At 44.1% G+C, this 24,767-nt stretch overlaps 1 protein-coding gene across 2 annotated transcripts in view; it reads left to right on the top strand.

Moving 5' to 3' along the window:
* Window positions 1-24,767, top strand: part of PRKCH (protein kinase C eta) — a 118,492-nt gene that overhangs the window by 31,198 nt on the left and 62,527 nt on the right. The window contains exons 1-6 of one of the 2 annotated variants that reach the window (XM_061464218.1): window positions 6,381-6,487; window positions 18,333-18,483; window positions 19,292-19,326; window positions 20,762-20,850; window positions 22,499-22,628; window positions 23,535-23,662. In XM_061464218.1, the coding sequence (XP_061320202.1) occupies window positions 6,406-6,487; window positions 18,333-18,483; window positions 19,292-19,326; window positions 20,762-20,850; window positions 22,499-22,628; window positions 23,535-23,662 (615 nt within the window). In that variant the 5' untranslated portion in view covers window positions 6,381-6,405. Of the gene's footprint in view, window positions 1-6,380; window positions 6,488-18,332; window positions 18,484-19,291; window positions 19,327-20,761; window positions 20,851-22,498; window positions 22,629-23,534; window positions 23,663-24,767 lie in introns of those variants that run through there. The other variant, XM_061464217.1, reaches the window with a different exon arrangement.

The raw sequence follows: 24,767 nt of genomic DNA, 5'->3' as shown, positions 1-24,767 counted from the left end.
CTCTGAGTGGCACAGTGTGTCCGACAGAAGCATTCCTGTACTGTCAAGATGAGTGCGATATAGAAAATGTACAGCTGGAAGGAGGTTGTCTTTTGAAGGTTCCCATGTGGCTCTTCTGTCCATCAGTGTTAACCTGCTGTTTGAGGCAAGGAAATACGCCTGTTTCACATGTTAAAAATACATGTAACTTTTCAGGAAGAGAAAGGAATGGAGCAATAGGAAGTGAGGGACATCTAGTGAAATTATCCTTGCCTGTCTTTATTTGCTGAATGTGTTTGTTGCTGTACTTAGCTGTATCTGATTATATTAACTCCCCTCATTCAGCTGGTGTTTCCTGTGTAAAGTGACCAGTGCAAAAGTAAAATGAAAATCCCTTTACCTTGGGAGGAGATTACCTCTGAGCATGACTGTGTGATTTGGAATCAAGAGCCTTGCAATGAGTGTGGGTGAGCTACTCCTGTTGTTGGTGCTTCTGGACACCTGTGAGAAGTTAGTAGAGGCACCGAAGAGAAGGCAATCATGCATGGGTCAGGGTGTTTCACTGAGGCGAGGTGAGACTTGACACCAAGAGGCCCAACGTATGTGTCTGAAAGATGGCACAAACCTCTCTCCCTTGCAACACTGGAGTTCCAGAGCAAGCTGAGCCCCTTCCAGCTTTGCCTGAAAGGTGTGTTGCTGTGCCCTTGGTTTGCCACCTCTGTTGCTATTTGTTCTTTAATTTTGAGCAAAGCTAATGAAATAAATAAAAAAATAATTGTTTGACTGAATCAATGAATGAAGCAAGCCTTGTAGAAATTAAAGTGCTTCTATTTTAGTGCTTCAAATTCTTGCAATTAGCCTTTTTTCTTTATTTTTCTTTTACATTGCCATTCAAAGTGATAATTCTGGCTTGAAGTTCAATTTTAATTTCATCATTGTGAGGTAAGTAGTGTTTTTTTTCTTTTCTTTCAGTGTCATGAAAGACAAAGACAAATTTGAGTTCTGGGCAAGAAATAGAACAGTGAGAATATTGAAAAGCTAAGTGACTGGGTAGAGCAGATATAGTACCCATTACTAAATATTTAATGTTGGTAGGCTTTGCAGCAGCAAGGAAGCCTGCACCTGCCTCTAGAGCAGGAGATGCTTCTTTGTTTTCCAACTGTCACATCGTGTGTTCGGGATGATTTGCTCTTAAGCACGAAGGCTCAGTCTTTTGCTACTGTTTTTCTTTGAATACATTTTTTCTAACATTAAATGGTGTATATCTAAAGAAATAGCAACTCAGGCAGGCATCAGTAAAGATTTTCAGCTTGAAAGTCTCAAATGGTGTATAGATGTTGTGCTGAGTAGGTCCTTGCTCTGTACTGTAATGTAGCTCCTCAGCCCTGCAAAACTTATATTTACAGATACATTATTAGGCTCTTTCACAAGAGGGAGAAAAAAGATGTTTACTGGTCCTCCGTAAACTGCAATCATGACTGTTTGCAGCCTAGTTTTTATAGTTAAGGAGATAACTATTGGAAACTAGGAGCAAGGAACAAAAAATGCCCTGGTCTCATCCCCTGCCTAGTTTGGCCACTCTTCTGTTTTGGGTCACTAGCCCAAGCAAAGTTCTAAGGCATGTGGTAGACACCATCCAGAGAACCTCCAGATCTAAATAGGCAATATCAGTGCAGGCTAGCATAAAGAAGGGTTTCTATCTTTGGCTCACAGTCTGAGAACATTGTGGTCTTCAGTGTCTAGCCCAAAGTCTAACGTGACAGAGAGAAGCAAGAGACATGGAGGGTTTTTTTTTCCTATAGCCCTGTATTTTTTTCCAATGCCTACACTTTTTCCAGTGCTTTACACATGTGCATGTCACACGTGCATGCTGCAGGCAAGGGATTTCCATATGCACTCCGTGTTGGTTCAACCCTGCATTTCCAGATGGAAATAGGTCAGAACAATGTTGAGTCCTGTGGAGAAAGTACAGCCTGGAGAAGACTGAGCCCTTGTGAAGACCAGGAGTGCTGTCCACAGATGCTGTGCATCTCTGGGTGGGAGGCAGGTGAACTTCAGTGGATCACTACCTTCACTGGAAGATGCCAATTGAGTTAAAAACTAAAAAGCAGTTCCAGAAGCTGACCTTGAAGCCCTGAGCAGGTATTGCTCTCCTGGAGGTCAGACCCTGCAGACCTGTACCCCAACAGAGGTCAAGTCAGTAGGGCAAGAGCAGCTGTATCCTTGTCATGAAGCCTGTGTGAGCTAAGCACAAGGATAGGAAAGCTTCTCCGCAACACTGACGATCTCAGGAGAGAATTTCAAAATCTGGAAGACCATGAAGAACCTCTTGGAGATCCTTTTCACAGGGAGGAGCCTTTGGGCATTCTGAGAAATGTCCTTTGAGCTATGAGTTGCCATTAGGAGAAGGGGCTGACAGCATCTTCCCAGGTGTCAATCGCCTTTTGCTTGCCATGTTCAGGCTGACAATGGCATGAGAAGGGGTCACTGCAATGAGAGACAGTGCAGTCTTGGAAGATAGACAAAGTGAATGAACTTGGGGGTAATGAATATAATAAATAATAATTGTTTTTTATGATGGGAGGATAGTGATTTTTACCTTTTAAAAAAGCGAAGCCTTCTAAAGTTACGTGGTGCATTTCACATTAAAGTATTGCAGAGAGAACCCAAATGTTTTTGTGCCCTTGCAGTCTTATATCTCACATTTGCCTCTCCTCTATTAAAAAAAAAAAAGAAATAAAGAAAAACCAAGTTTGATAAACTCTGGATTTTTACAGGGGAAAAAAAAAAAGATTTCAGTGGGGAAAACAAAGAAAGAAACAAAATTATTTATTCCTGATTGCTGAAAGATCTAGGCTGTGGAAAATGGTTTGCTCTGTGTTCTGGAGGGACTCTAATGCAGGACCAGGAGGTGAACAGTACCTCAGCCTACTGCATATCCACAAGACCACGTTTTTTTCTTGGAAAATGGTTTGTTTGAGCTCCACAGCTCTTGCATTATGTCTCAGGCTGAGAGGCTTTTGGCAGTAATTCATGGCTTGCCAAGATCTGCTAACTGCTTAGGTATCCAGACGCTGTAAAAATGCAACAGACAGCAATATCAGGGTTAACTCTGCTTCCCCAATGGGCTGTGCTTTGTCTGGCCTCTGAAACTTAGATATAAATATGCAAGCTTGCAATCTGCTCTAGGATTTCAGTGTTCCTGGCTGTAATGAGGAACAGAGATTTTTGCTTTGTTTTAATGTGATTCCTGGAAGAAGTGATGGTGGTTCCCAGAGGAGCTTAAACCTATCTACTTAGCCTTGGACAACAGTGCCGTGCTTGTGCTGCAGTGAAGCAGGACGGCAAATGTGTGCTGGAGGGAGCAGAATGCTGCTCCAGTTTTCAATGCTGAAAGCCGCTGAAAATTGAGACAGTGATCCTGTGGCCAGGGATGATGACAGCAGCCCTGTCCCTGGGGGATGCTGTTTCATGGCCAACTCCCTCTGCACGCATTGTGGTCAAGGGCACTTGGATGATGCCCTGAACTGAGATGAAGGAGGGGTGCCCCATGTACCAGCACAGCTCATGGCTGCACCTAAATTTCCCTAGACCTTAATTTGCAAGGTACCTGACTGATGAAATAAATGAATGGCTGTCCAAAAGTTTGCCTAGGGTCACCCTGTACATCTATAGCAGAAACTCCAGGTCTGTCAGCTCTGGCTGCTGGAATAGACTCCTGTTTAGGTGGTACCATGACAGACAAGGGTTTTCGTTGTGTCTGGGTATCTGGCAGCTCAGTCTGTCAGTCATCCCTGTCACATGGCTGCTGCATGGGGCAGTGCTGGACTTGGTGTGTGAGTAGATCTGCTGGGCATGTTGGTATGAGAGGATGTGTGAGGTAACAGGATCCTGTTAATTACCTCAATTTACCTGGAGGGTAGTTATGCATTGTTAGTGCTTGCAGGGCGAGGGGCAAGGTTCCTTCTGGCCCTGCAGACACAAGGGGGACCAGCAGCATCAGCCTGCTTTGCAGCCGGCTCCCACACCTCACTGGAGCAGGGCACTAACACTAACAGCCAAGCCGAATGGAGTTCTCAGCATTAGGCAAGCTGGCATGAAGCTGTACGAAGCACAGCTTGTCTTCTAGTGGTTCTTTGAGAGGCAAATGCTCATGCTCGCAATTTATATGCCCCTGATTTTGGTTGTTCCTGAGTGTGCCCGGCATTTCCTGCTCTTCAGTGCCAGCTGGTTTTTGTTTTCTGGAGTGCTTCCAGAAACTGCTCAGTTGCTTTCCAGAATGAGATGCTGAATCAAAATAGAACTTTGAGTGAAGAGATCCTGATGTTGTTTTGTCAGGGCAACCTCCACCTTGGTGGAGGAGAGGGTGGGAGGGATGAGACCTCTCACTGTCCCTGTCTGCCTTCTGCTGTGTTTGGGAAAATCTACCTATTTGTTATCTTCTGGGATAAACCACATGAGATCTGTGTAGCTTTGAGGGCTGGGCTATGAACATCACCTGCACAGAGTAGGCTCCCACCTTGCTGGCTGTTGAACCTGGCAGTGCTGACACTGCTGGTAGTTGCAGATACAGGAATTGAGGCTATTATGTAATTGGAGGGTAAATCTGTGTATCTTAAAAGGATGTTCTTTAGGCTGGCCTTGTGTGGGGCCAGTTCTGCACTGTCTGGACTGGGGAACTGAGCAAATCTGGAGCAGGGGTGTGGGCTGGTTTTGGGGCAGATCCGTCCTCTGGGTGAGCTCAGTGCTGGCTTGGGGTGCTGCAGCCAGGCAGGAGGGGAACCCCCGGTGGTGATGCAGAGGAGGGAGGAAGGCAGGAGGTCTGTCTGAGTGGGTGTCCCACTCTCTATGCCCTGTCCTTGTCATGGGACGAAGACAGTGAATGGTGGAAACACTGGGAAAACATACTTGGAGAAGAAGTAGAGCCATAAGGGTCTGGAAGAAGGATATAGAAGAAATATAAGGAGCTACAGAAGAAAGTAGGAGACTGGTCTGGGGAGTGGTGATGGGTCAGTATGGGCAGGTATTGTGAGGAAGAAGCTAAAAGAAGCTCAAAAGCTGGTGGAAGGGCAAGGCTGGACAAATGAAGCTCCTCTAGCAGCAGGGGACAAGGAAAGGTTGCAGCAGAATGCTGTGACCAGCAAAGCCTGTTTCTTGCTAGAACCTGGAACCAAGTTTTTAGTCCCAGAATCTCAGCTCTTTTCTGCCGTCTAGCTGTCAAACTTGTTGAGCAAGTGTGTCTGCCTGTAGCTAGTACAGCAGAGCATAGTCCTTTTCTGCAAAGGCTCCCCTGTTAGGGCTGTCCTCTCTCCCTGAAGCTGCGTGCCTGGGACCATAGTCACGCTTGTAAACCACAACCATGGAGGGGGAATTAAGCTCAGTGAATGAGCTTACTTCCAATGATAGTTTATTTTGTTTAGAAAGCTTAGGACATTGTCTTAAAACTATAAACCTTTTCATTTGAGGGTTAGCACTAATGTTATAAAATCAAACTCTCAAAAGTCAGGAAATGCTGAATTTTTGTCTAAAATTTGTCCTTCCTCTACAGTCACTATACAGAAGTGCAGATCACACTTGCAGATCAAAATAACAAAGGCTCAAAGATGTTTCCTCTCCAGCCTGCCCAACTTGGAGTGCTTAAGTAGTGGGTGAGGAATCTGGGGGCTCAGTCTGGTCCCATGCATTTTTTTTCTTGCATTGACTCTGGTCCTGTGTTTCACTTGTGAATCGGAGGTAAGGCAAGAAAAGCAAGTCCTTCGGAGGGCTCCAGTGTTGCATCCATAAGGGTTGATGATGACTTGCACACAAGGGCCATCACACACCTTAGCTGTGGAGGTACCCTGTGTCCCATGTGGTGGGCATGCAGGGCTGAGTCCAACAGCAGATGTGGCTTTGGGCTGTGCTGTAAGGAGGAGCGTGGAGCTTGGATGCTAAGGACACGAACCTTACAAAAGGCACGATGAAGTCTGGCTGATTTTTTTCCCCCGGTTTGATTTCATCACACATCATACCATTGCAGCTATTTGTGGGGTGCATGTAAAAACAGATTTGGGAACTGATCTGACTGGAAAATGACTGTGTCGAAGGGGGTGCTGGAAGGAAGGCAGGGTGCTGTATGGGGGGAGGACTGCTTCAATCTGTGAGCTGTTGAGAGCTTCAAACCACAGGATGGCTTTCATCTGCTGTCCCTTGAGCCTAAACAAATTGCCTCCCTGTGCGTTCCTTCCCCATTGAGGGACTGGGAAAATGATGAAAAGTGCAGATTTTAGGTGTCTCTCACAAGCTGTTGGAGAAAGACTTTCCTCCTCCTCACCCACCTCTGCTTGTTCATTAATTGGTGGGGGAACCTGCAGGGAGGCAGTATATTTGCTTATTACTCCTGCTGTTATGGAAAGGGCCACCCATTTGCAAGAATAAAATTAGTGGATGGTGCTGGTGGCTGTTATGGAGCTGGTGAAACCAGTGGGGTCCTTCCCTCTCTCTACATGTAAAGAGATTCTGAGCCAAGGTAAGCAACACCCTTTGCATGTGGCACCCAGAAATATGTATTGTGGGGTGAAATCCTTGTTGGGGAGGAGATGGGGAAGAAAGATAGATCAGGTTTAGCCGTGTTAGCTGCATGGGAAGCTGTTGGGGACAGCTCAGCTGTGTTTTCTGAACATGCCATTCCTCCTGGCCTGCAGCCCTTGGGAAATCCCTCTGTGAAATAGTAATAATAATCTGCTGGCACTAGAAGGGGTGTGGTGTGTGGCAGAGCAGCAATGGTCTGTGCCATCTGCGGAAGTGTTTTAGGACAGGCTGCGCAGTGAAGCCGAGTGAGATTGCTAGCCTCAGTACTTGAGCAGTAAGCATTGCCTTGCTGCATTACCAAGGTAGGGACTGTCTGGATGAAAAGTGGTGCTGCTTTTTGACAGATATCTTCGTGATAGCAATATGCTTGGGATACAAAAGGCTGAATTTATTTTTCCTGACAGATGCTTTGCTGCAGCAGTGTCTTATTCAGCCCATGGTGTGTGGGAATCTGAGTGGGAGAGTGACATGGTAAACAACCTGCTTTTTAAGGCTGTTGCAATTAGAGAACTTATTACCAAGCTGTCACATGGAAATCTCAAGAGTACTGAGGATGGGCTGTGTATGTGGCTGGACCACTTGGGTTGGTGCAACTGCTGGGTGACCCATCAACCAGGAGAATCCAGGTGTTGCAGGGTTGTGATTCAGGGGCTGGTCATCCTCCCAGGTGAGCGCAAGGCCAGTGCACCTCAAGGGACTAGAGAAGGGCTGAGGCATTGCATGACACCAGTCGAGGCCCCAGCAGCAGAAAAAAGGGGAGTGTTTAACTTGTCCTACTTAATTAGCTCTCACAGTTAATATGTTCCTGACTAGATTCCACTTGTGCTTGGGGTTACAATTTACTTTCTTACCGAGAGGTGCAGTGCCCCTGGTGAGGAAAGCTTGACGTTTTGTGTTAGGGATGGCTGCTGTGTTGAGGAATGCAGTTGCCGTTTGTGGACTTGCTGCAAAACTTTGGGTCCCTCTGGACACAAGCTGCTTGATGCTTCTGTTTTAGCTGGCTTTCTGTTGATCCTGGGATTTTTGTGTGTTTTGTCCCGTGTTACACAAAGAATATTTTCATGGTCTTTCTCCTTTGGGACAGATGCTAAGCCCTTGTCTCTGGAAAATTGCACTGCCTAAACATAAAGGTGTGAATTTTAAGCTCATTTAGTTGAGTGTAAAACCCTGTGTGGATAATCTTGGTTTAATGCCAAAGTGGTCAATTTTAATTCTGAAGCTGACCACATAGCTCAAAAGAAGGCTATCCCCAGAGCATCTGCTTAAATACAGCTTTAAACTGCATCTGGTTAAAAATAGGTATAACTTGGAACTCATGCATCCCTGTGTGGGTACGGCCTCCTAATGGCATGTTGTGATGCCTACTATGGAGCCACCTATGAGCATGCGAGTTTCTGATGGTTATGCTATGCATGAGCCTTGAGGTGTTGGGAGCAGGGGAGGGTTCAGGATCTTCTGCTGTTTGCCCAGCCTGCCAATTCTGCTTTTCTCAAGGATTTTGCACTAGTGCTGATAGCTTTGACTTACGAATGCTGTCACTCCCGTTAGTGCTGCTTCTTCTCTGTAGACAGCATACTTTGAAATCTAAAACTTATGGTGAAGAGGGCTTATGGTGCATGAATTAATCATGGGAAAGATCAAAGTTGCTATGTTAGTTTTATTTTCCTGTTTTTAATGAATAATGTATTTAAACAGTTTCCTTCCCTAATAAATCCCATCTCAACATTTTTCTCTGGATTTTAATAAGTGGGAAGGACTAACAGGAGGTTTTACAATGGAAATTCACTTGCCTAAGCACAAGGAAATAATAATGATTATAATTGGTGAGGGGAGGAGAGGAATCGGTTCGTTAAGGCTTTAATGAGCAGTGCAGTCAGAATTATGAGGTACTAGTATTATTTGCACATCTTAAAGTAAGAAGGAGGATTGTCCCCATCTTATGATAAAATTGAGACAGCAAGCAGATGTGCCATTCTACCTGCAGCTGAGCAGGGGAGGCGGCTATTACTGCCTGTTTCTCACTGTTTGTGTGGGTCAACTGAAAATGTTAATAATAGCGTTTTTTGCTTTGTGTTTTGTTGCCTGAAGACCTTAGTCCAGATCAGCGGGGCAGGAGTGGGTTATGGATCAGTTGCACGTGGAGTTATGTTGGCAGGTCTTAGATGGTAGAGAGGGGATTCCATTGTGAGGAGGGAGCAGTGGGACTGGGGTGTCTTTCTGCTGCTGGAAGACCATATTCAGCTACAGCCAGAGGGAAGCATGTACCTGTCATCTTGCTGGATAGGACCTAGCTAATTTATCTTGCTTTTCCAAACTGCATGGGTACCGTGTGTCTCTTGATAGGTGTTGGACAGATATGGGGTGACCTTCCACACACTGAGCCAGCCTGGGGCTCTGAAGGGCTTAGTTTGGTGTTCAGGTTTCTTCTGTGTCTCCCTCAAGTCCCTACTCCAATTTTAAATAAAATCCTTCTCTGCTGGCATCCTCTCTTAGTGCAAGCTGAGACAGTTCTCTGCTATTGTCACCACAGCCTGATCTCTCTTACAACCAGAAGTATCATGAGGTTACCATTGCCAAACAAATGCAAAGCCTGACAGAGACGGAATGATTAAATGGAGTGCAGGTAAAACCTGGGTTGCTTTTGGCAGAGAAACAAGCACAGGGTGAAAAACGGGGCTGTCCCCTTCCTTCTCTCACGGTTGTGTGGCTGTAAAGAGAAGAGAGAGGAGAGTGCAGGGAAGTGCCTGCACTTCCTTTGCACACATCATTGTTGGCAGCCAGCAGCATTTCTGCAGCCTGTGGCCTGGAAAAGTTCAAATGGGCTGGCATGCAACAATCTGTGTTTGAGAACCTGGTCTCTTATGGTGTGGAGTTGCTCATGTTGACTGAAATACTTTGTTATCCTCAGCATCCCGTTTGCTCATTCATTGTTACCCATCACAGAGTGAATGGAAAGGCTTTTCCATTCATGTTTTTCTGCCTTGCACAACCTGCTGCAGTGCCTTGCTTCATAGCTGTCAATGTCCACGAGCAGACATGTATGAAAGCTTTTCCCAGAAATAACTTGTAAAAGCAGATGTGGAAAATAGTATTTTTGAGCTGGCCTGTGCATGTCTGAAAACCTGTGTGGCAATCATGATTAAAACTCTGTGCAAAATAACCTGTACTTCAAAACCGGTTGGTAGACTTGAAGTGGTAGCAGAATACTTGTTTTAAGAGTTTGTCAAGCCAACTTCTTCCTTCTCTCTCATGTTCTCACAGACCTTATGCAAACAGATAAAAAGCAGCTATTTTTTCTTCAGCCCTGGCACTGGGCTCTAGGCTGTGCTTTGCAGCCATCTCCCTTCCTGCACATGTGGATAGCTCCCAGCAGCCACATACTAATCACTCCAACTCAACAGAGCTGTCCTGCTGTCCTTGGCACTGCTACGTGCTAATGTAAGGGACTGTTAGTAAAGAAAACTGTACCCTCCAAAAAGTCCTGGACCCCAGTTCCACACCAGTAAGGTTAGCAGTGATGGATGGAGCAGAGCTGTAGCTGATAAACCTGGGAAACATGGAGACACGTCCTCTGAACTTTTCTGTTTCACCTACTAGTGCCACTACAGCTTTGGCAATATTGTGTAATTGTAAAAAATAAGCCTGTGATGTGCTTTTGTAGCAATAGCTGAGCATTGTCATGCTCACTAATATTGTTGTGTCAACTTTGTTGATTGTGTTGTCACTGCTGCTGCACTGAAACATCATCATTCAGCCTCAGTACTCAAATGCTGCTAATCACTGAGAGCTGAGGGTGAGCTGAGATGAATTTATGCCCTAGGCCTGTCAGGAAAACAAGGAAGATGGACCTGGCCTACTTCAGCACTCAGACAGGAAACAGGGACCTTGTCTTGAGTGCAGAGATCTGTGTGATTTGATGCATGGATGATTACATATTTTTGCATTTCCAAGACTGCTGATAATGCTGTTTCATACTCACAAGTTGGGGAAAATCCTTATTTTTTGGATTGACAACATCATTTTCAAGAAGGGGAAAATGGATGATCCAGGGAATTACAGACCAGTCAGTCTCACCTCTGTGCCTGGCAGAATCTAGGAGCAGATTCTCCTGGAAGGCATGCTAAGGCACATGGAAAACAACAAGGTGCTTGGTGACAGCCAGCATGGCTTCACTAAGGGAAAATCCTGCCTGACCAATTTGGTGGCCTTCTATGATGGGGCTACAGAACTGATGGACAGGGGTAGAGCAGTTGAAGTCATCTACCTGGACTTGTGCAAAGCATTCGACACTGTCCCACACAACATCCTTTTCTCTAAATCGGAGAGACATCAATTTGATGGATGGACCACTCGGTGGATAAAGAACTGGCTGGATGGCCGCACACAAAGAGTTGTGGTCAATGGCTCAATGTCCAGCTGGAGACCAGTAACGAGTGGTGTCCCTCAGGGATCGGTGTTGGGACCGGTCTTGTTCAACATCTTTGTCGCTGACATGGACAGTGGGATTGAGTGCACCCTCAGCAAGTTTGCCGATGACACCAAGCTGTGTGGTTCGGTTGATACCCTGGAGGGAAGGAATGCCATCCAGAGGGACCTTGACACGCTTGTGAGGTGGGCTGATGCCAACCTCATGGAGTTTAACCATGCCAAGTGCAAGGTCCTACACCTGGGTCAGAGCAATCCCAGGGACAGCTACAGGTTGGGCAGGGAAGAGATTCAGAGCAGCCCTGCGGAGAAGGACTTGAGGGTGTTGGTCGATGAGAAAATGAACATGAGATGGCTTCAGTGTGCACTCACAGCCCAGAAAGCCAACCGTATCGTGGGCTGCATCAAAAGGAGTGTGACCAACAGGTCAAAGGAGGTGATCCTGCCCCTCTACTCTGCTCTCGTGAGACCTCACCTGGAGTATTGTGTGCAGTTCTGGTGTCCTCAGCGTAAAAAGGACATGGAACTGTTGGAACAAGTCCAGAGGAGGGCCACGAGGATGACTGGGGGGGGGACTGGAGCACCTCTCGTATGAAGACAGGCTGAGGAAGTTGGGGCTGTTCAGCTTGGAGAAGAGAAGGCTGTGTGGAGACCTCTTAGCAGCCTTCCAGTATCTGAAGGGGGGCTATAGGGATGCCGGGGAGGGACTCTTCATTAAGGACTGTAGTGACAGGACAAGGGGTAATGGGTTAAAACTTAAACAAGGGAAGTTTAGATTGGATTTAAGGAAGAAATTCTTTAGTGTAAGGGTGGTGAGGCACTGGAATGGGTTGCCCAGGGAGGTTGGGAATGCTCCATCCCTGGCAGTGTTCAAGACCAGGTTGGACGATGCCTTGGCTGATATGGTTTAGTGTGAGGTGTCCCTGCCCATGGCAGGGGGGTTGGAACTAGGTGATCTTAAGGTCCTTTCCAACCCTAACTATTCTATGATTCTATGATCATGCCCCCTTCTTATGCTTTCAGACAGCACTGACAGGCTGGCTTCATAAAAGATGAACATGGGTTTTCTGTAAAGTCCTAGAAGCCCTTGAAGCTAGCGCTGCCACCACTAGCTGGCTCTTTCTCTGGTCTTTGCACAAAACTTCATCCAGATTCGGGGAGGAAAATGACAGATGGATGAAACATAAGTGCCAGCCTGTGTTTGATGTGCCACACGTCTGCTTTGCAATGAGCTTCACCTGGGATTTGAACCAATCTGGTTTCATGCACAGACTGGGAACAGCAGCAGCAGGACAGAAACTTTGACAGACATGAGGTGGGAGAGAAACCCTGTTTGGTTAACACCGTCCTTGTGGATATGGCTGTTTTCTAGCTGTCCAATTCATGTATCCAAGTGACCTTTGAGGGGAACTGAAGAAAATACTTTGCAGTAATGAAGAAAGGCAATGCTTTCACACTGCAGCACTAATACTAGAGAAGCAGAACAGTCAGCACAGGAAATGCCACTTTGGGTTGTAGCCTTTAAATCCTTTTCCCTTTTCGGAGTCAGGCTATCAGCCTCTTCTTCAAGGCTGTGTTGTGTTTGTAATGTTTTAATTAGCAGGGCTTTCTGTGGATTTGACTATCCACAGGATTATGGTGATAAAACTCCTGGTTAAGATATCAAGCCTTTGTAAGGGGTTTTTGACATAACACATGTGTTTTCCAGCTTGGAAAATAAACATCTTGGTTAATTTTGGTTTAGCCTTTGTTTATATTCAGTATATGTGAGAAAGGCTGCTGTTAGGTAAATATTGAGAGAACATCTACATGCTGATGGCTGGAGGGTGTGAGTGTATTCATTCCCTGCCATTTACTTGGTTTTATATATTATTTTCCTAGAACAGGCACCATTAGGGCATGGGCTAGATGAGCATTTAGCTTGATCTGAAATGTTAAGTGCTGCAGTGCAAAGCAAGGGGTCTGCCAATCCGCTATGTTGCTTTTTACAGTCCAGTAAGTTGAGTGGTCAGCCTCCACTCCGTGCTTACGTATCACTCAGTACAATGGGATCTTGCATGCAGTTTTTCCAGGGGAGCTTAGGGTAGCGCATATTGTTACTGGTACTGATGAAAAAGGCTTAATTTTTACTCTATTAGCATTATTGTTCTAAGACTTTTTACACTGTTGGTTTTGTTTTGTTTTTAATACTTTCTTTTAAAGAAAAAACACATTGACACATCCCATACAACACCAGAAATTGTCGTATATCAGGAGGTGCCCAAATGACCTTTGCTGTGCCAGCATGATAGCAGTGGTTGATAGTGTGATGGTGAGATTGATTTCCAATAGAGGAGACCTGACAGGCTTTAACTACTAGAGGCAAATTATTACTTGCGTGCACAGACACACATACACACACACCACTTAATTCTGCAGTTCTTCCTCTTGTCTTACTGCTGTAGTTATGCTACCAAAGGACTTACCTGAAATAACCTAATGGGGGGAGAAAGAGGGGGAGGATCTCTGGCCAGCAGGGCAGGATCAGGTAAGCTCAGGGGGCAGGTAGGGCAGTGTGATGAGGCTGCTGAGTGGGTGAGCGGTGTGCTAGTGCATGCAGATGTCCTCAGATGACTTGGTGGGTTATTTATTCTCCTCTCCATCCATGTGCATAATTTCCACTGCCATAAACACGTGTTAGGCATGAGTGGAGAAGCGGAAAAGGAAGAAGCTTTTTTACTATTTTGTAGTTACTTTTTCACAGAGCCAGACAGAGTTAATACCCCATAGTTACAGATGTCCAAATTTAACCATGGATATGGAAACTCCCTTCACTGAGCAATTACTTGCCTATTTTCATAGCAGTATTTGGACATTTGAACCATTCATGGTGGTTGCTGCTTTACCAGAGATTAGAGGCTTTTAAAAGTATGGGTCTCCTAGAGTGGTTTAGAGCTGCTTTGTTTTGTAAAACGCTCTCCACATGAAGAAAGACTGGTAGGATCACAGAATGGTTTGTGTTGGAAGGGACCTTAAAGATCATCTAGTTCCTATCCCCTCTGCCATCTTGGTGGCTGGGGGAAGGGCGGGGGGCTGGTGACTGGGAGGAAGGTGGTTTTGAAAGCAAAATGTTCCATCATTTCAAAATCACTTGCACCTTGTTGGAGGGTTGAATTTGCCTGTTCCATGGTGTGGTGTGTGGGATGGGTGAGTATCCAAGCCCTCTGAAAGAGGGATTTATACTGTGAGATGTGGTTGTATATGTAGTTCCACTAGATTGTGAGGTTGTGGTGGATGGTTTCCTACTGGGGCCTAGGTGTGGCTGAAGTTGTCCTGTACTCTCTCTCTCCTTTTTGCTCAAAAGAGTATCAGGAAAAGAGAACAGTGCCGAAAACAGCTGATTGCATATGGAAAGTAGTCCAGGCCTTGCTGAAGTCAGTCATCTGCTTAGTAACATTTAGATTTGCTATAAGGTAATGTAATGTGAGGTGAATGTAAGCATGGGTAAGGATCACCTGGAAGGTGTGCAGCATGTGGAGAAAGTTAGCGGGTAAATGCAGCCAAGTAATGTGGGAAAAATGTGAAATTTGAGGAATGTTTTAAATGTGAATTATGCTATTAGAGAGGGAAAATACAAAAAAACTTGTGGAGTGTGTTTTAGTGACAAGTGGGTCTGTAAGATGGAAACCATTGTGCTGTGTGACATGGTGGTGGCTGGGGAACAGGAGAGGGAGACCAAGGACAGCTTGGAGGAGAAGGCTGAAGCCTGGCCATGGATGTGGTTTACCAGCGCAGGCAGTGTGGAGATTTTCTGGATTGCCCATGAAAAATTGACTTCCTGTTATCCTTTGATCTTCCTGAACCATTTCAAAATTGCAGTCCCTCCGAAGCTCTGCAGACCATAGAGATGCACAGCAGTGTCCCACTTGGTGGCTTTGTGGACCACCTTTGAGTGTCCCCTAATCCTCATGCAAAGGTCTGGTTTTCTTTTGGCTGCATGTGGGCTTCTTGCTGCATGGATGAGCACCAGGGAGGCAATTACCCCGTGCTGATCCTTGAGGGGAACGGTAACAAACCCAGAAACTTCATGAGCTAAATTGGGAACATATTCTCTTAAACTCTCGTAAATGTAAGTGCATGAACCTAAAGGGCATCAGTGTCTGACTTCTAATGGAGCAGCTGGTATGGAGCAAGCTGGTAACTGGATTGCTGCTTTAGGTGATCTACTTACATGCTCACCACCCACTCATAAACCCTGCTTTTCTCTTTCCATGCCTTGGAAGTTCTCCTGTACATGCTGAATGCCGAGATGGGTACTTTGCTAGTTTTGCTGATTCAGAAAAACACTTAAGTGTATGTTTAAATCTGGATGAAGGAGATGTTCTCTTGAATTTAAAGGTGGGCAAATTCTGTAATACTATAAGAATTTATTTATTTGTTAATAGTTCTCACATGAAGTTGTAGGAAGCTTGGGCTCAGCAAAGCAATATGCCCTTGGGGAAGAGGGATGAACTGGTTGAACTCTTGAAGTTCTTCTCAGCTATGCTTCCTGTGGTGGTTAATGAGTCTGTTGAAATTGTGCAATGATGATTGAATGTTTGGAAGGGATTTTAAACCTCTGCACATCAGCTCTGACTTCTGGAGATCGAAATGATATCTCCAAGGTGCAGGGTTTCTCCATCTTGCTCTCATGTGCTTCTGGTTGCCCACTGACAGAGACAGGATGCTGAACTAGATGGACCGATGTTCTGATCCAGTCTGGCAATTCCTGTGGTCCCCTGAGTCCTCTTGCTTCAATGAGAATTAAACACATCTTTAAGTACTTCCCTAGAAAGGCAGGCTTTTCTGTGCCAGTCTTTCTGTCCATTTATGCAAAGTTTTGCAATGAAGAAAGCCAGTTGCTGTTCAATACTTGGATCAGCCTTACCACATCCTTTTTTTTGTGTGAGTTTAATAGGAAAATTCTAATGTATAGCATTTGCTTCTATTAAAAATAAATGCAAACTGTCTCAAAGTCAAGCTGTTCTCCATGTCATAGTTATACCATTGGTTAGGAGGTTTCCAGCCTGTGACTGAGAGAACACAGCAGAAAAAAAAACCCTTGAGCTTTATGACCAGCTTTGCTTCTAAACCTGTGTGGCAAGAGTACTGAAAGGAATACATCCTGTGGCTTACAGCCCTCTGAAGTGGCTGGGTTCAGTACTGACAGGATGGTTTCCTTTATCCTTACTCCTACAAAGAGGACTGGGAAATACGCCTGTGATGTGGGACTCTTACATTTCAAGCCTTGATCAGGTTGACAGCTTTTTCCCTTCTGTTTTCCTGCCAGTGGTTAATCAACAAAGCTAGTTGAAAGCAGGGAAATGCTCTGCCCCCTTTTTATGGGTAAATTAAGTGGTACAATAACAGCTGTGTTTGGGTATTGCTGCCAGTCCAGTGCTCCAGGATGATCAGATGTGTGGGAAGTTTACAGACTGCCTATCCCTTCCTGTGTCATTATATCCATGTGGAGGGTTTGGCAGTAGCTGGCTTTTGTCTTGCATTCAGTCCACACTCTCAAAACAAGAGCTCTGAACACATAATGGTGCACAGTCACTTTTATCAGACTCCCGTGTGCATCCCCAAAATGCACTTGCTAGCGGGGCCTTTACTTTGCAAAGCAATGAACTTGAAAACAGCAAATTTAATTTCTTGCTTCTGAGGCAAGTGTGCCCCAGATGAGGCTTTGATCTAGGAAGCTCAGCTGAGTCTGACCTGGTCTATGCAAGCATCTCTGAGACCAGCTGGCTGTGATTTGCAAGTGAGATGGCTGCTGCTGTACTGGAATGGCTTTCTTGATGTAGAGCTCACTTCTGCCTTTTAAGAGTGACTTGTTTTGTGTAAGCTGAGCTTTGCTAGGAAATTGTTCAATGGCTGAACTAAACCCAGTAAAAAAAGAAGTAATTAAATTGGTAGATATTAAAATGTGATGTTAAATTGTGCTGAGGAGGTTCAGACTAGACATTAGAAAGCAGTTCTTTACCAAGAGGGTGGTCACACACTGCAGCAAGCTTCCTAGAGAGGTGGTTGATGCTCCAAGCCTGTTAGTGTTTAAGAGACCTTTGGACAGTGCCCTTAATATACTTTAACTTGGTCAGCCCTGAATTGGTCAGGCAGTTGGACTAGATGATTGTGGTAGGTCCCTTCCAGCAATCTATTGTATTCTAAAAATAAGGTAAGTTTTGAGACAGTGCACATTTAAAGGCCAGCAGTTCCTGGGTTCCTGCTTTCCAGAGCTATAAAATGTTATCTACCCTTTGGAAAATGATCCCTTTAAAGAAAGCCTAGTGGCATGTACCAAACAATTAACAGTCCTTGAAAAATTAAGCTGTCTTTTTCTCCAATACAGGAAGTAAAATCTCTAGAAATGATGATACTGAACTGTAGCATGCGAATACCGAAGATGAACAAACACTATTCACTGAGCAAGTCACTGCTTTGTCTCAGCAATTGGGGTGCTGGTCAGTTGGTTGCATGTAGTTATGTTTTAGGAGTTACTGCCCAAAAACCTGTGAGTTATAACAACTCATTAGCCTTGAGCTTCTGGTCTGATTACAGCTTCTGAGTTAATTGTTGGTGACATGTCTCAACATGGGAGAGGAGGGAGAGAAAGATGGGAAGAGGCAATTATTTCTAGATGAAAAATGCAATTTTGAGCTAAAGGGCCCTTTGCAATTACCTTTGTTGCTATCCTTGTTCAAGAACATGGTTCCTGACTTCTAAATCAGGGATGTAATTGTGGCCTCTCGAAGCATTTTATGAGAGAATCATGGAATTGTTTGGATTGGAAACTCATCCAGTTCCAAGCCCCTGCCATGGGCAGGGACACCTTCCACTAGACCAGATTGGTCAAAGCCTCATCCAACCTGGCCTTGAACACTGCCAGATGTAGGGCAGCCACAGCTTCTCTGGGCAACTTGTGCCCGTGTCTCACCACCCTCACAGTGAAGAATTTCTTCATAATATCTATTCTGAATCTCCCCTCTTTCAATTTAAAGCCATTTCCCTTTGTCCTAGTCCTACCTGCCCTTGTAAAAAGTCCCTCTCCTGCTTCCTCTTTGGCCCCTTTCAGCACTGGAAGCTGTTCAAAGGTCTCCCCGGAGTCTTCTCTCCTCCAGGATGGACAAGCACAGCTCTGTCAGCCTTTCTTCACAGGAGAGGTGCTCCAACACTCTGATCATCTTCACTGCCTCCTCTGGACTTGCTCCAACAGGTTCATGTCCTTCTTATGCCATAGCAAAAACAGGAGCAATAACTGTACATGATAATGTTTGATAATGTTAATGTTTTGTTGTCTTTTGTTTTTGTTTTTTTTTTTTTCCCCTCTGCCCTCTGCACAGGGACCCTCCAAAGGGATCGAATTTTTAAGAACCTCACTCGGAAGCGCCAGCGGGCAATGCGAAGGCGAGTGCATCAGGTGAATGGGCACAAATTCATGGCTACCTACCTGCGACAGCCAACATACTGCTCGCACTGCAGGGAGTTCATCTGGTAAGGACGGCTTGAACATGGTGATGTGAAGCTTTCCATCCTTTCATGCTTTGGGGAGCAACATGCCATCCTGAATCAGTCACCCTGCACTTTGTACAAGGGCCACGGATATGATTCCCCTTGGCCATCAGGTTTAGCAGGGCACATTTATGCTGCAAACTGGAGTCTACTGCAGAACAGCCAGAGGTGATGTGTATCTTGGATGCTGGTAACAAAGTGGGAAGGTATGCAGATGAGGCTATGTTCTTCACTTACGTAAGCATACCTATTATTTCAAGGGGGAGAAAAAGTAACCCAGACAATCTGAAGTAAGACCGCAGATCTTAACTTGAGTGGAGCTTTGATATTACACTGAGAAAAAACAGTTGCTTGAAACACTAGAGTAAATGCCTGGAGAACAGAAAAGCTCTCAGGTGTGAAGTGTGGGTGATACAAGTGGGGGAGTAGGCACGGCAGGGAGAACATCTTAGATATGTCTCAAAAGAGCATGGAGTGGGAGAGATAATAACAGGGTGTGGGCTGCTGAGATCAGTCTAAGTGTGGTGTATGTTGTAATAATGTGAGTTATTTCAGAAAGTAGTGTGAGGAGGGAATATGGGGAATAACATGCATACAACAGCCCACCCAACAGCTATGGCCTTTGCAGTACTTTTTTATGCTCTCATACCCATGTGCTGAATTGTACCAGTTTTGCGCCAAGCATCTGGTCATTTTGGGATCCCCTTGTGTTTTGGCTCTTTTCTATAAGTGATCTGGAAGAAGACTGGCATTCTGATGTTAAATTATGTTCATACTTTGTGTTGAACAGGGGCGTATTTGGGAAGCAGGGATACCAGTGCCAAGGTAAGGTGCTCTTCTCCTGTGTGGTGAGTGTGTAGGATGTGCTGTTTTGGGAACGCTTTCCCATACTGCTGGGACATCCTGTGGTTATAAGCTTCTCTGAAGTCACCACTCCTCTTCCTCCCTAGCCAGCCAAAAATGTGCATTTGAGCAGCTGTCAGGCTGCAGGAGCAGCCACCTACATTCATACAAACACCTAGGGGTCTGGTTCCTGTGCTGATCCACTGAGTTGCTGAGTACCTGCAACACCCAGCTAGGCTTGAGACCTCCAGGGTCTCCTCAGGACAGCGTTCAGCCAGTTATTCAGCTGCTACTGGTACACAAAGTACCCTAATGCAATGGCCACCCTCTTCCTTTGTCTGCCTATGAAGTTCAACAAAGTGAAATTATTAATGTGACTTCAAAGGACAGTCCTGGGTGTTGGCACAGCACTTTTGTCTGAATGCATGTTTTGTCTGAATGATGTTTATGGTGTTTGTTTGCTCTTAATTATTGTTCTGGCTTTCCCTTTTTCTGTGGTGAGATGCCAGAATTACTTGCTTTAGAGGTGCACGGTCATTCAGTATAGCCTTCTAATGCAGCCTGTTTCTTGTGCAGTATAATAGGGTGCTTGTGTCCCCATATGAAAGGAAGCTTCATGTAAATAAAATGGATACCCCACATAAAATTTCTGGGTGAAAGTGAATGTTATTGATAACCCTTCATAAATACAAGCTTAAGTCAGCAACAAACAGAAGAGTGTGAGTCCCTGCAACATATCTGCAGCTTGGAGTTTCCATTACAAAAATCTCCTTACATAGACAATATCTCTGGCCCTTAGTGGTGTCTGCAGTGCACACTGGGTTGTGGAAGTTCACTCCAGCCAAGCCAGCTTCATACCTGGAGAGATCCCAATTCTACTTTCAGGCTGATTAGCCCTTTTGATGGGGACTAGCTAATTAGCCTAGGCACAGCACCATTCTGCTGTAGTTATCTAGCTTCCCAGTCAGAAGCATTGCGCTAAGCCTCAGTAACAAACTAATCTGGTTGGGACTCACTTGGATATCCAGTGTAAGAAGCACTAATGCCACTGAGATGTAGGGATGACTTTGAGTATCTCAGACCTGTGTTCTTTAATGTTGCTTTTGTACGTTGTGTGAAATACTCTCCCCTGGATAACTATTTCAATAACAATTTTTTAGTTCATTTAAGAAATAATCACCCACATTTTATAAAGACAGCTGTTTTCTAGGCTGTATGAATGATCCAGTGCAGAATTTCTGTTGCGATGGGTTGGAGATGCATCTCCAGATCTGCTGGAAATTCCAAGCCACTGATTATTTTTCACATCTTTACTGTATCCTGATCATATAGCTGACCCTTAAAGAACCCAGCTGTTGGGCTGATGTGTTTAGAGTCTTTCAAGAGCTTTTTTCAGCATGCCTCTTTTATTTCCTAGTATGCACCTGTGTTGTACACAAGCGCTGCCATCATCTAATTGTTACAGCTTGCACGTGCCAAAACAATACTAACAAGACCGATCTCAAGGTAAAGCCATATTGGTTATTATGGGTCATGATAATTTATGATGCTTTCAGGGTTGTCTGGGTTGCTGGGGATTGTCCAATAACAGAATTTACTCTGTGTTATCTTTATTCATGGATGTAAAAGTGAGAGTGATAGGGACATGCGTAAAAGCCATGCAATATCATCTGGTTGTTCTACTGTCAATGCTAATAAGTGATTGGACTAGTAGCTAGTTTAGGAAGGCAGGGTGTCTTCACTGGAAGACATCAAGAAATAGCAAATCCACTGTTTTCTTTGGTAATTCTCTTGCATGATTAACAGTGTTGGATCAAAATTTGATGCCTGGTTCTTAATGTGGATTCCTCTGCTTTAAAATTCAACCACTGGTCTTTGCTATGTGTTTTTTTTTTTCCTCTTCTGGTAACTCAAAGTGCCAATTTAGTCATTGTTCCACACCTTTACTCTAGGAAATTATGTACGTTTAAATAAAGTACTCTTGTATAACTTGTGTTTCTGAAGGCTTGTTTTTTGCTAGTTTTGGCTGTATTTGACAGGAGTGCCATTCTTACCTAAAACTGCCCTGTGTATTGTGTGTCTCATTTCTGTAACTGGAATTGTTTAATAACTGTTTGATGAAAATTCAATTGTAATGTTTTTAATTGTGTGTGTCATGCAGAAACCTGTTTTCCAGTGCAGATACGTAATTGCTTTTGTTTGTTATTTCTTGCCTCCAAAGTGCAGAGCTGGGCTTCTTAAAATGACCCCTTGCCAAGCCAGATGAAAATAAGTTAAAATGCCTAAAGCTAAACTGCAAGTTAAATACTGAGGTTCCATACCCCTTTCTTAGGATTATGAAGGGTTTATAACACATTTAAGCTACTTTAAAAGAAGACAAAGGTGAGCAGCACTGCTCACTTCAAGCTCATAGTTTCAGTTGCATCCTTGACTTGACTTAATGAAGTTGTCGGTTTTCCTCAGTCTTCCAGGATCTGCATGTTCAGAATCAAAGTTTAAAATAACAAAGAGGCTAAGTGGGTGTTGGTTTCTTCAGCAGTGCAATGTTTTCTAAGGTGTCTCTGAGATGTGAATGATTCATAATTGGAAAAGAACAAGGTTAAAAAACGGGATGAGAGCAAGTAATACAGTGAAATGTGGGCTAAAAGACTGTTAATTACAAGGAGGATGAGAAGAGGAATGAGGATTTTAGGAGCTGGGAAAACTATTCTGGGTTAAATTTAATAAAATCAGCAGTTTGACCTGAAGTCAAAGTTTGCACATAATACGCAAATTAATAACTTGAAAACTGGTTAGTACAAAATGCCGTAGCTTTAATTTGTATGTGGCGCTTCAGTATGATAGTTTGTGATGAGCTATTCCACACTTGTAATTCTAACTTGGTTTTAAGAATTTAAAATTGGCTAGGCAGCCCTCTTTAAAATCTGCTCTGTCAGGTAGCCCAGCTTGCCCAGCAGAGAAACCAGAGAGGCTTGCAGCAGGTGAGGTTGGTCACTCAGTGTTCACTTGCAGTAAACCTCAGTGAGGTGATGTACTGGAACGTTTTCTGAGATGTCATTATTTTGTCTAGTTTTGTACTTGCGTGTAAATGAACCAGCTCATATAGATGTATTTATTTGGATTTTAAATCTGTGCTTTTCTTTTGGTGCCTCAGGTGACTGAACAGAGGTTTGGAATCAACATTCCTCACAAGTTCAGCGTTCACAACTACAAAGTCCCGACTTTCTGTGACCACTGTGGTTCCTTGCTGTGGGGAATCATGAGACAGGGCCTACAGTGTAAAAGTGAGCAGCCTCTTATTGTAGCCTTTTGCACAAAATACATATATTTTTAGACTTGTGATAGACTGTGTGGGCTTGTTTTCTGTAATCTTCAAGAGAAAGATGAGAAATAAATATTTATCTTTGCAAGAGTTAAAAACCACTGATCTACTTTTTAATCTCTGGCTTCCAGAAGGACTCTACTTTGCACTGTCAGCACAGCTTTGTTTGACTTGCATTATTGAAATTATTCATGGGTAGTACTACTTTCTGCATTCATTTTTCCCTTTACCTAAACGTTTTTCCTTAGCTAATGAAATAGGGCAATGACAATGCATTTGAGAAGAATGGTCATTGCTTTAGGTTGACTACCCTATCTGTCACACTGTTAATTGATGACAAAATGTGTCCTAGTGTTATGTTTTTGCTTCAGACTGCACAATCCCAACAGTCTACGTTTACCTTCATCTCCCACAAGAGGGTGTGTTTGTATCCATGAATGAGAGCAAGAAAGATTTTAGTTTCCTACTTAACAGCATGCCTATAAAGTTAGATACCTGCAAATGCAGGGAAAGTTTGTTGTGAATTCTGTAGAGTTATAAATACTAATTTTATCTGCAGGCATAGGTACAGTGGTATTTATATACCTGACAAACATGCGCTTGCCAGTAGCTTCACACATGGTATCCTGCTTTTGGAGGGTTTGGGGTATATTCCTGACTTTCAGGAGTTTATCCTCTTGAGAGTCCTGATTTTGTTTCTGCTGAGATCAGTGGCAAAAATCCCTTTAATTTAAAGACCCAGAGTACATCCCTATGGGTATATTTCCTGAAACAGAATTGCTAAATTATTTCTCAGCAATAAATCCCTCCAAGTTATTTTAATTGTTCCTTTGTTTTTACTTTCTATCCCTCCCATCACCCTTGTCAGTCTGTAAAATGAACGTCCACATCCGATGCCAAGCAAACGTTGCACCGAACTGTGGGGTGAACTCAGCAGAGCTTGCTAAAACCTTGGCATGCATGGGTCTGCAACCGGGAAGCATTTCCCCGAATTCGGTGAGTCTTTTTCTTTTTCCTTTTGTCCCCTTCACCCCTTCATTACAAGACAGCTAAGTCTTTACATGGTGCAGGAGAAGTCAGAGACTTCAGTTATGACAGATGGTGTTGGGCAGTGGACTGCATGAGTAGGTTGTTACTGTCTGTGTCTTGTGGCAAAGACTTCACCTGGAAAATGTATGTCTTATATCCAGGTTTACCCTGGTGGAGGCATTAATCTCTAGGTATTGCTTTGTTGTTTGCTTATGTTTCTCATTGTTGTGACTCCACTCTTTTATCTGTTTGGCATGAGTGAGAGGGGAATAAGAGCCCTAAATAATAAGTGATCAATTTAATCCATGCTGTACCTTTTTTATTTTTACTGCAAGCACAAATGTTCTGTTTGCATATATAGCTTGTGGCAGAGCAAAGGAAGAGCTCAGCAAGAGCCTAGGTTCTCTTCACAGCTTTGTCACAGTTGTTTTGAGTGATTTTTGGGAAACCATTTCACTTTTCACTACATTCCCCTGGCTAAAATCTGTGGTCTGTGTCAACACAACATTTGTGTTGGTCTTTGCTGTCTGAGACATGGTCCCAGTGAGATTATTGCCACGGTTTGGACATATCTGTATGCTTTCTGCTTTTCACTACTTAAGGCATCCTAAAAATCCAGCTGTTATATATGTGAATCTATTCAGAGTTTAATACACTCTGTAAGAACTTGAGTGAAAATGCCCATACTCGGTAATGGAAATCAGAGCTCTCATTTGATAACAAGTCTGTTTTCATCATGTTTCCTTTGCGAGCAGTACTGGAAAGTTAGTTTGCTTGAGATCACAATAACCCATAATAAAATGTTGTTCTATTTATTTTTATTTGCCCAAAAGAAAATATTAATCCCCAAACCATAATTTCCAGACATGGTAAATCTTGTCATACAGATAGCCAGCTACACTGGTCAACAAAGTTATCCTGGGAGTTACAGGGATACACAAGTCCCACACTTCCTTCTCAACTCTGTTAAAAACAGCACTTGTTAACATTTGTTGTTTGCATAATCTGCACATCAAAAGGAGATGAAACTAGGAAAATAAAAATCTGTGCTCTGTGTTTAACAATCTCCTCT

The sequence above is a fragment of the Pezoporus flaviventris genome, unplaced genomic scaffold (assembly GCF_033815535.1).
Source record: "Pezoporus flaviventris isolate CSIRO_AGI_PZ_B2104156 unplaced genomic scaffold, CSIRO_AGI_Pfla_v1 ptg000036l, whole genome shotgun sequence".
NCBI lineage: Eukaryota > Metazoa > Chordata > Aves > Psittaciformes > Psittacidae > Pezoporus > Pezoporus flaviventris.
Note: the sequence above shows the minus strand (reverse complement) of the source record. Positions and strands in the feature narration are given on the sequence as shown.